The following is a 12,304-nucleotide window of genomic DNA, read 5'->3' as shown; positions in this document are numbered from 1 at the left end:
TATGACTGCTGAAAGCAGGGGTAAATGCCTGGTGAATCCATTTGTAAGTGATACACCTGACTTACTGTTGTTTTACTGATTTACTACGTTTTGTGTCTGTTCCAGTGTGGGTGGCACACACATTGGTACTGTTTTGAAGCACAGCATTCTTGGTAAGTGATTAGGAGCTATAATTTGTTGATTTGACTCTCACCTCTTCTGTTCCTTTCTAATGCTGTCTAGAGGTGTGGGCTTGATGGTAACAGCTACTAACAGCATGGAAATCATATTAGTATTCTCTGTCGTCATCAGTTTTCAGACACATATTTTAGGGCCCTTGCTCCTTTTCTGCCAGAGGTACTTCACTGTAATGTCAAAGCCAGGGGAGTAATTACAGGGTAATTACAGCCTTCTTGAAAATCATAGAGTAACTCATAAACCAACACTACTTGGACAAAGGGGGCAGATTTAAGAGCCCCCTGCACCACTTTAGCACCACCATAGCATCATTTTTATATGCTAAGGTGGCCTTTTCCCCACGCCATATTTACAAAGTGGCCCAATGCATGTATTGCACCACTTTGTAACCCTTTGCGCCACATTATTTATGTGCCATGCATTATGAATGTAAAGGGGGCATTCTGGTGCAAGGGGGCTGGCACAAATGCCACAAGATTTCATTGGCCCATTTTTGGCATCATTTTTAACGCCTGCTGAAAGCAGGCACTAAAAGGACATTCCCATTGAAATCAATGGACCTCCTTGCCCTTTGCTCCACTAGCGTTAATATTTTTGACGCACGTGGAGCAAAATGCCACAACGGCATCTAAAATGCTGACGCTATTGTTCCTAATACTGCCATGGTGCACCATATTATAAATACGGCACACACATGGTGGCGTTCGGGGGGCGCAGGGGGCACACAAAAAGTGGCACTGCATTGATGCAGTGCGACGTTTCTTAAATTCTGCCCAAGGTACAATAAAAGCAAACATTAAATGCTGAAAGGGCACATTTAGTTACATTGGTACTTGAAAGATGGAAAGCAAAGGAAACATAAAGACAGCCTCTTTTGCTTATCATACAAAATGTTCCAATAAAGTATATGTCTATTTTCATATTAATTACCTCACAGTTAAAAAGCTACTCAAAAGTTTTAAAAAATCAAGTTGTTATTAAAATAGTTCTTTTTATTTAAGAAAATGTTTTCTTGTATCAGTTCATCATTTATTAGTAAAGAAGGGAGCAGTCATTTCATATTACCATGTTCTCTCACAAAGTTTTTCAGCATCAGTTACGAAAAGGGTATATTATGGCAAACACGCACAACAAATCAATTAGTGGTCACAACTATATAACATTGTTGTAAAGCATAAGAATGTACACTGCGCAGTTCAGAAGACAAAACCAACGAATCCACTAATATTTACGTGTCAAAATGATTCGGCCAAGAAAGGCCTTATCTAGAATACTTGCACTTTGTCAGGACAAAAATACATTGACATTTACATAGAGGGCATAGAAAAGTGACAAAATGGTGGCTTCAAAGGTGTAATCCAAGTTCATGCAATAAAGTGGAGAAGATGCGAGCAGTCTGGCTGATGGTGTAGTCAAATCATGAAGACTCCACTAACGTTTCTTTTCTTGCCATTGCTGGCTACCTCCAGTCTCTGTCAGCAGCCTCTTTTTAGAGAGACCTTAGCTTCCTCCATCCTGTTAGCACTAGATGTAGCTAATATGCTATTACTGGATGAATTTAACTTCTCGGCAAAGGCACTAAACTGTACTCTGGCATGTTCCTTGTTTGAATTATGCACTTTTGGGTGTAGAATAGATGTTGGACCCTACTCATAGAGCTGGGTTTACGTTTTACATTATTTCCTCAAGGCTGCTAGGCCAATCCTCCTATCCTGGATAGACTGTTATGTGTTTTCTTTTGAAAGAAATCATAGAAGGCTGGTCATGACCAGAAAGGGCTTCATGCTAGAGAACATGTGTAAGAATAAATGTTTAGTCTAATAAATGTAACACTATCCTATCCGAATTCAGATATAAACCCTTTAATCTCATGCATTGAATTATCATGACTGGTTTATCACTGCTGCCAGTATAACAGTACCCATTAAACCTTGGCAGGTCAATAGAGCTATGGTTTCTGTTGAGGGGCCTACACTTGGCTTGGGAGTCTCAATCGGGTTTGTCAATTCTATGAAAGTGAATGTAACAGGAATTACAATGTTGTCCCAAAATCCTTTTCTTGATCAGCTATTATGACATTGCCATCAAAGCCACCCAAGCCATATTCAACCAAATATGATTAACAATATACCTCTGTTACCACAAAATGTCTTCTGGTATTGAGAATGAACAAGCTAATCCATCTGTTTTCAAATCCAAGTTAGCGCTTCACATGAAGCCACATAACTCTTGATCTGATTTTTTTACCCAACTGTTTGCAGACATTAAGACTCATATTTATACTTTTTAAGCGCCGCATTTGCAGCATTTTCTGATGCAAAAGCGGCGCAAACTTACAAAATACAATTGTATTTTGTAAGTTTGTGCCGCTTTTGCATCAAAAAGCTGCGCACATGCGGCGCTAAAAAGGTATAAATATGGGCCGAAGGATATCTGCCTGCGTCAACAGTGTCCACCTTGCCCTTGCAGTAGGTCACAGAAAGTGTTTGTCAGCCTTCAGGCCTCTTACCCATAATTACATCTTTAGGGGCCTAATTAAACTTTGTTCTGAATAACTTCCAGGTCTGTGCCTTCTGATCCATTTGAAAGAGGTTGCTAATGTGTTTCTATTAACGTACTTGCTCAAGCTATCTCTATAATTAGCTACAGACCAGAATACTTAAAAAAAGAATTATTCCCAAACACAAAAAATCCAGCAGTAGGCTCAGATGTTCATCAACTATTGGCTAATATCCCGCCTGCATCTAACAGGTAACATCTTTTAGAAGGCCAGAAATTACTAAATGTCCCAGTTCAGTCTGACTTCTGGCTGGTCCATGGAACATAATCTGTTCTCTTGAGTATGGTGAATGCCACTGGATGAGGGCAGGGTTGCGCCTCTTATACATTGAACAATATCATTCTCACCACCCAACTGCAGATAGTTTTTATTAGAGATTAAAATGTCTTATATAATTCTGTAGTAGCAGACCCCATACTGCTTCTCTAACTGATTTGAAATCAGACTTTCACCCTCTGACGTGCCCTGCCCTTTAAACTTTTACATTGAGCTCCGCCGTGTTTAACCTGTATGTGGCTCCTCTTGCTTTACTGATTTGTTCTTTCAGATATACCTTCTATTACTTTACTGACAAAGATCAACTTGTATTGCTTTGATAAATAAAGAGTGATGCTGCAATAAGCCATTCCTCCCAGGTCAGAAATATGTTAAATTATAAGATCTCGTTGATATCTCAGCTTAATCTTGTCATATTTACAGTTTTTCTACTTTTCAAAACTTTTAGGGTCTCCTCTTTCCGATGTTGATCACTGGACAACGGTCTTACAGGCAGTAATTTCAGCACCATGTGACAATAGCCAATCACTATACTTTCGATTGGCAAAATATAATCTTAACCAGTTTAAGTTTATTCTGAACAAGGCAGACAGATTGATTCTGTGACTTCCTAAATTTTGTTTTGTCACCATATTCTGTGATAAAGATTAAATTGCCTTCAAGTTGAAAGACAAGTGCTTTTTAATTTTCTATATGATTGTCATTGGACATAATCAACGAAGGCTCTATCTCCTGAAATCATAATTTTCACTGTTATATTATTGCAAGGACCCTAATTTCTGCTTTCAATGTTAAACTGAGAATTCTAACTTTCAGATGCTCATGGATAGGAGGGAGGTAATTTTCAAAGGTGACTGTCAAAACCTGGAATACTCCCCCAGCCAAGACGTTCACTATTGCAGACCCTTTCTCGTTCCAGAAGCAGTTTAAAGCTTGGAGTCTCATATTTATTCTGACGTACAGTATCCTTTTTTGCACCATGCCATCCCATACTGGCCCTGTCTAAATATTAATACAAATCAAACTAAAATCAAGAGACCTGAATGGGAATGTGTTATCCCCATTCATACAACAACAAAACATCCTCTTGTTCATTTAGGTGCTCTCCCTCATCTTCCGGCGCAGATATCGTTGGTACCGCCGTAACGTTTCTCCAATTACCCCTTAAAAAATAGCCTTGCTGGTTTCTATAAATGCCTAATCAGGCCTTTTTATGTGAAGAGTTCTTCACCCCAAACTGTGGACTCTCCGCATTTGTAATCTTGCTATTAACTCATGGTTTCTGAATATAAAAAATAGTAAACTTACACACAAGTGTAAGTTTATCTTTGTGAATCAGGACTTATGTATTTTACAAGCTCCAGTTGTATCCACTGTGATGCCCATTGCAGATTGTAACAACTCTAACTGTAATTTGAGGGTTTAACTGGCAGAAGAGATATTATCAAATGCATACCCTGCCTAACCCTTGCATTCCATTTTTTAGTACCATTAACTATCTCATCTGACTTTTCCAGTTCTAAAATGCAGAGATTTCCCTAGATCTGAGAGCATCCTTGGTGGCAGATAGTGGTTCTGTGTCCAATGTCCCTTCAGCGGCACAGCTGTCTCTTTGATTCTACAGTCATAAAGAAATTGATGTCACAGTGTTCATATTACCTAACTCAAATTATTCCTCCATAAGGAAGATATAAGTAGGAGAAGACTGGTCTTTTTGGGGTGTGCACATTCTGCTGCAGTCATATAATTCTTACAGATCATGTGTCTCAACAGACATGGTTCTAAAGCGGAAAGGGGAGTAGGATACTACATATCAGGTTGTCCCTACTTCTGGTAGTGAAGTTGTTGTACAGGACAAATGAGAACACTCTTATGTTTTCAGTACCTTGTGTTTCCTGAGTTTTCCCTCAAGGTATGAAATTGACTCTCCCTTCACACACCACGCAATGTTCCATACAGGTGTGTCTGGCATGGAAGAGGCTGCTGGCTGAGAGTCATAATACAGTGATGGGAACATGTTCTGGAAAGTTTCTGTATACATACGACCAGGAATCTAAGAAGAAATGGTCACTTTGTTGGCCCCTCTCACGGATGTAGTCTCTAGTTTGGGTACCTTAACAACAGTAGTTACTAGACTCACCACTCTGTCCTACTCCACGACAGGCACCCAGGATCAAAGATGTGATAGCTTCAGAATGGTGGGAAGCATCACCTCAGCTAATGCTGAGTTTCATGCCCACTTGGTCCAAGCCGGCAACTACGCATAAACGTTCCTGCTGGGGTATGCCAAGGTATTCCTGACTCAGTGTATCAATAGTAACAAGTAACACAATATGGATGATCAGCTTTTCTGGAGATTTTTGGGGCAATTAAATAAGACGGTTGTGCTGAACAAGACCCTGTCAAGTTGGATAGTCCTCTACATCAAGATCTGCTTTTTATTGGCCAAGAAGCAGCCCCCAGAACGTCTGAGAGGCCATTCTAACAGTGCTAAGGCCGCTAAGGTTGCGTTGGCTCATGGAGTACCTGTCCTTCACATTTTCTAGGCTGCAATGTGAGCATCAGTGCACACATTCACAAAGCTCTTCTGTCTTGATAAACAGGTCTGGTAGTAGGGGGTCTTTCTCCTCTCGGTCACTCTGGACTTTTTTGTTTTGAGGCCACTTGACAGACCCTCCACTTGAGGAATTACTGCTTTGGTATCTATCCTAAGGTGAGAAATCTGTGGTTAGAAGTAACCATCCAGTGCTTTTCCTTTGTTTACGCACTTTCTGGTGGATACTAGCTGCAACCACAGATTTCTCACTGACCTCTGATGTCACCTGTTCTGTGGCGTGACCTCGTTTAACATCTAAAAAAGTCCCAAGGTACCAACAATTGCTCACGCTCCGCATCTGAGAGTGTTAAAAGGAAAAACAATAAACTGATGTCAGTGCGCAGGAGTGGTGCTTATATGTGGATCTGTCCTGTAAAGTCTGGGGTAGTATGGAACCAAGCAGTCCATGTGCTGTTGAGAAGTTTCCAGATTCAGTCTAGTGCCTGGGGAAAATTCTAACATGAGGAACCTTGGGTTAGATAGAGTATCCACCAGGAAGAGCGTTACCAAAGGTAAGTAACTTGTTATTCTTGACAAATGTTTGCATAGGAAGCCCAAGACTCTGGGGACTATTTTCAAGATCATATTGTGGCAAAAAGGGGTTTGAAATAGTGCTCATGAGTTGAAGTGTTTAACTGTAACCAGATTTCCTGTTTGTTTTCAAGGACTTGACTGTGGGAAAAGAAGTCCATGTATCTAGTCTCGTGGCAAAGGATCGTAATAATTTGATCGGCACAGAAACTAGGTATGTTACTCCACATCTACATTCATGTTTGTATATGTAATTTACTTCATATTTATATCAATATTCATATTCACATGTATTTTTATAAATAATGTTAGGGTTTTTATTACTATTCATAGTTATTTTTATATTCTAATGCTTTAATATTTATTTATATTTCTAGTTAAAGTCCACTCGGAGTTTCCTGAGCTCCACGTAAAGCTATTCACGGGAAATTATAGTTTAGGGAACCCGCTAGGCTGCTAGGCTTCAGAGCTACCCATTCTGTAAAGATTAGATGCTTAGTTCATCTGTTGTACAAGTGGTCTAACCTGTAGGTGTTATTTACATAAGCTAATTCAATAAGAGTGCAGCCGATAAATTAGCAGGGAGCTTAACAATCACTTTTGACATTAGCGCCTCTGGTGAAGGGTTTGCGTAGGTGCCTGTTGCCCGAGTGGTGTCTGTGAGCATGAGTACCTGTGCTCTTGCTCATAGAGTCTGTGTAGCTAGGTTCCTGGAATTGTGGTGATCCACGTGTGCAATGATGTATGTAGGTTGCACTTCACAATAATGCTCATGTGTTCTACGGCAATGTATTCATTGACGCTTAGGGTCAGAGCATGCACTTTACGAAATGCATGCCTACTGCCAGTGGCGGCCCGTCCTTTAGGGCAGAGGGGCCACACCCCCCCACCTTTTGCCCCCCATGAAGAGTGTCTGTCAGGCTGAACAAAGGTCAGCCTGACAGACACTATTCATGTTCAGGTCAGGCAGCTAGGAGCAGACATGCACGATTTGCGCAGACTCCTGGCTGCCTGCGCTGAACTTTGCTGGGCTGAGGAGATCACAGCTCCTATGGGCGTGACCTCCTCAGCCCAGCAAAGGTGCCTCGAGGCCCTCCCCTGGGTGACAAGGAAAGCGTCACCAATTGACACTCTCCCTGGGCGCTTCTGTTTAAGCCCTGAAGTGCCCAGGGCGAGTGTCAATCAGTGACACTTCGTCACAGAGTGGGGTGGGGTCAGCAGTCCCACTGACCCCATCCCACTGTGTGACGAGGCTGGGACTGCTGCCTTCCCTCATTGGGAGGGAAGGCAGCAGTCCCAACCCTCCTGGGACCTGGAGGCCGAAGGTAAGTGTGTCTCTGTATGTGTGTGAAGTTTCAAATTGAATGCTTGGTGCGTGCGTGCATGTTTGAATGGTATGAATGTTGTTAATGGATGTGCGTGCGTGTGTGAAAGAATGAGTGTGTGTGATGTTTTAAAATGAATGTTTGGTGCGTGGGTGCGTGTTTAAATGGTATGAGTGTTGTTAATGCATGTGCGTGCGTGAGTGTCTGTGTGTGAAAGAATGAGTGTGTGTGTGTGTGTGTATGACCGCCCGCCCCCCTCCCTCCTAAAGCTGCTGCCCGCCACTGCCTACTGCCTTTCACATCGCTTCAGTGGTCTCTAGGCACTGGGGACAGTTTCACTCCTCTCAGGACTGAAGAAAATCTGTTTCCATGTGAAACAGGTCTCAACCCGAGGACCACACATTTTTTGTGCGGATCACAAAGCTTTATTTCGGGCGTGTGGAGTAATTTGGGTTGGAAGACTGCTTTTTACTAGCTTATTTAATCCATGCACCCAGTGTTAAGTGTAACCCCATTCAACATGAATAGCCAGTGTAGAGTTCTTTGCACAGGATGCTCGGTTCCTTCGATTTGGGCCCTATATCCGTCTTACACATTCCCTGTCAAAGCATTACGCTCAACACGCAGTAGTACTGTCGTATAAACTACTCACTAAAGCAAGTTTGATCACAGTTGATTATTAATTCAAAGGGAATTTTGAGGAAATTTTCTAATAGATTTACCCTCGACTCAGTATATACAAAAAAGGAAACTAAATGATGCAGTACATGTTGCATGGCAGTGCTTTCTTTATCTGTCCTAAGTGATAGTGGTACAGAACCTTCTACAGGGGTGACAGTGATAGTTCTAAATTGTCCTGCGGCATTGGCTTTAACTTAAGTTAGTGCCAGGATTAGTTGGGTGGGGGAAATGCTATTTGTCAGGATGCCACATTTGCTTTTCAGTGGCTGCTGTCTTGATATTTTGGATTTACAGGCATCCCATTAGGCCAGTAGAAGCAACAAAAAGTTAACTGGAGCTGAAGAAATGATGCATTGACCTGGATATCCGCTGAATAGTTGGCTGTGCTGTTTGACTTCAGCTTTGTCAAAAAGCACTGTACTGCAATCTGTGCAACAGGCAGTCTTCATTAACCTCATACCCTCAAATAACTCTCTTTTTATTTGTGTTGAAACCCTGTTATCTGAATCACACTGTCCTAATGAGACCTTTTTGTGAGATAACTGCAGTTTGTCTTTTGGTGATTAGTACCAGAAGAGTTTCCAAACAGTAGCTGAATATGTTGCTTTAAATACTTTGCATATGTTTTTCTAAGTCGCGTAAAAAAAAATTCTTGCTGTGTTTTCATCTATTTTTTACTTCATTTGTTTTAGCTTATTTGTACGTGAAGACAGAAGTCACATAGAAATGACACCATCACCCACACATCACTGCTGTCAATCGAGCCCCAGCAAAAGTGAGAATAAGCTTCAGTCAGAGAATGGACTTCCCTCCCAGAGACCCAGCCGTAGGCCTTCGGAAACCCTATGCTCTGACAGAACTACAGGAATTAGTCAGTCGGGTGAACAGCCCAGCTATCTCACCAGAAGGAAGCTGAGTCCTAGCCACTGTCATGGTGATGCGAGGTCAGCTGACTATGACCACACTACATCAGACTACTCCACACATCCTCCAACTAGGCTGACAGTGAAAGGAGAATTCTTGATACATGAACAGCCTGAGAAGACCTCTGCCACTTCCTCGCAATTCAATATGCAGACCATTCCAGTAGGCTTGCAGTCTCATGATGTTATCTCCCCTGAAAGCTTAAAAGAGGAGAAGACAAAGAAGAAGCCTCCTCCACCACAGAGGCCCCCTCCACCAAAAATTAAATGGGCTTATTCAGTAAACGAAGATAATCTTCCAAAGAACCCATTATGTAGTTCAATTGATGGGCATAAGTTTGTTCCAAGATGGCAGAGTCTTGGGACACAGAGTAGCAGTTCCTCTGATACAGAGACTTCCCTTGGCCCTTCGCCTTCTCGTGGGAAGATATCATTGCGGATATCCGAGTCCTGCCTACTAACAACACCACCATTGCTTCACCAAGATGATGAAGATGATGAGGTGTTTGTCACAGAGACAGAGGTTGCTGCAACAAAGTCTACATTTGAACATCCGCTGCGGCCTCCCTCACCTCCACCGCCTGCTCTATTGTTGGAGGAGCGGGAGTTTTCTAGCAACTTAGAAGAAATCCCTATTCCTCCTCCTGAAGTCGGCGATGAAGAAGTGCAAATCGAGGAAAAACGAGTGGGAATGAAGAAGGGAATCACAACATGGTAAGCCTAACTAAGAAATAACAAGCAATTCCCTACTTTATGAAACCGAAGATGTTATTGTTGCTAGCATTTTGGTCTTCATTTGTGTGTTTTCAAATGACAGAAGAGAAGTTTCACTGGATTGCTGGGTATGGTGTATTGGTAGGTATACATTGTCTTAAACTGCACACACAGTAGTAATGAATTTAGTGTAGTCTGAGTGTTTTCTTTTAATACATTCATATAGCTGGACATCATGTAGCAGAGCATAATTCTTTGACTCCTTGAAAGAAAAAGCATTGTGATAATTACTGTAGTACTTACAGATACCAGCTGATCAAATGACTACATAATGTAATCCACTACCTTGTTATGATTTTCTTTTAATGAACCCATACATTATTTAACAGTCACCCAAACTACCTTTTCTAAAACGATGGCGAGGAAAAACAAATTGATGCATGAACACTCCACTAAATGTGAGTGGCAGTGACACTTGCAGCATACTGCAACACCAGATCTTCAGCTACTAAAAAAGCTCTGTTCTTAGCATGATTTGATTTTCTTATGGTTCCAATAGATAAAGGCCCATATTTAGAAGAAAATGACGGAGCGCAACACTGTGCCAAAAGTGGCAGCGCTGTGCTCCGTCATTTTCACAACACAGGTATGCGCTGTATTTAATTGAATACGGTGCACCCTTCTGTTGTCCCCTGCACTGGTGCTAAATTTAGCTACCAGCACCAAAGCAGGCATCCTTGCACCATTGTGCAAGGATCTCTGCATTGAGGGGTGTGATTGTTTATGTGTGGGAAGGTGTCACAATCACTAATGACGATTTGGTACTTCTGTTGCAGCACATACAGAAGTGCCAAAGCGTCATTTTGAAATTATTGTTTATGTGCAGGAAGGGACATCTTCCCGCACATAAACAATCATATCTGGCATTTTGGTCTTTCTATGCATGCTGCAGAATACAGCACACATAGAAAAAGCCAAAAAAGAGGAGGAATAAGTGTATTCCTCCTTGTTGCACCTTGCTATCGCCACTACTGAGGTGGCGTTAAATTTTGGCGCTGCCTCAGGTTTACAAAAACTCGTAAATCTGAGGCAGCGTCAAAATGCAGTGGGTGTTGCTGTGGCACGCCCACAGCAACACCCATTGCATGCCCCTTCCATGCAAAGGGCTGCATGCGAAGTGGGTGAATTTACAAGGTAGCGTTAAGCCACAAAAAGGTAAATACGGCGCAGGGCATAGCGCCATTGGGGCGTCACGAAAAGTGACGCTCAGGTGGCTCTAGAGGCTCATAAATATGCCCCAAAGTTTCTTGCTTTTGGGATTATTTTGAGGGGAATAGAAAGTTCCTGCTGTGTATTATGTTTCATGTAGATATTTCCAGAGTGTTCTTAAGTTTGCTAGCGAGTGTCCCCTACTTCTTTAAACTTAGCTGCACTTTTCATCCAAAAAGATTAGGCTTTACAACCGACGTGTACACCCAATATCTACTGTTAATGTCCTTCTTTGAAAAATCTGTAGGATCTCTGAGGCTTCGACACTTTGTTTTCCAGTGTCTAGCTCGTGATGCAGCTTCACCCCATTGGGGAGGTATGTAAACACAGAGCACGGCATTGGAGTCTTATTACCAGATGGTGCTATTAGAAAGTCTCACTTGTGGAATCACTTGATCTGCTATTTGGTGCACAAGGAAGCTGTTCACATTCAGGGTTCTGCAGCTCAATTTCACTTGACGTGGAACATGAGGATCTCAACCGTTTGCCAAGTGGAATTCCAGAAGCATCACGTTAGGTATATTAACAGACACTTTTTGAGTTAGGAATAAAGCCACTTTTCTTTGTGAGTCTAAAGTTTTCTAAATTGGCTGAATCTGACATGCATCTCTTACCTATGTGTGCATAAAAAAAGAAAAGAGGCCGAGCTTCCCTCTTTTTCACTCTGAACGCAGTAAAGTGTTGCATGTTATTGTCCTGCAGCTGAAATGAGCACTTCCAACCAGGGTTATCTAGCAGAGATACCACCTGATTAACTAAAAGTATGCTCTTGCAGTAAGAAGAATGTGTTTCAATAAAAAATCCCACAGCTTTAGTATATCCTATCATGTGCCCTGTGTGATGCTTTCTGCTTTGTTGTTAAAATTGAACTGGGCCATTGTCCTGGCCTTCCTGAGTCGTGTCATAGTTGTTGACGTCTGCAAAGCTGTAAACTGCTCTAATCATTACAATCACTCTGCTATAAGTATATTCACTGGCATGTTTCAGCAGATTATCAGCTTAGATTAGGGTGACCAGATTTTGAGGAGCAAAAACTGGGACAGGTCAGACATAAAAGAAGGACTAAAGACTTTACACTCAATTTTACATCTGGCATGTCCCGTTTTATTGTGCAGCTTTGTGAATGTGTACCTATACATGTGTATTTACATATATATATATATATATATGTTCGATGGCATGTATAGCTGCAGTTACACAGTCTGTGCATACGGATTCCGACATCTAGTGTTGGTCTCAGAGTATTACAAGT

General features: G+C 41.8%; 1 protein-coding gene across 4 annotated transcripts in view; it reads left to right on the top strand.

Annotated features, from left to right (window-relative positions):
* SHROOM3 (shroom family member 3) overlaps positions 1-12,304 on the top strand; it is a 318,758-nt gene that overhangs the window by 221,648 nt on the left and 84,806 nt on the right. For all 4 annotated transcript variants that reach the window (XM_069236827.1, XM_069236829.1, XM_069236828.1 and 1 more), the window contains 2 exons: positions 6,275-6,354; positions 8,839-9,783. In XM_069236827.1, the coding sequence (XP_069092928.1) occupies positions 6,275-6,354; positions 8,839-9,783 (1,025 nt within the window). The remainder of the gene's footprint in view (positions 1-6,274; positions 6,355-8,838; positions 9,784-12,304) is intronic.

Source organism: Pleurodeles waltl, chromosome 1_2 (assembly GCF_031143425.1).
Source record: "Pleurodeles waltl isolate 20211129_DDA chromosome 1_2, aPleWal1.hap1.20221129, whole genome shotgun sequence".
Classification (NCBI taxonomy): Eukaryota; Metazoa; Chordata; class Amphibia; order Caudata; family Salamandridae; genus Pleurodeles; species Pleurodeles waltl.
This window is presented reverse-complemented; position numbering and strand designations above follow the sequence as displayed.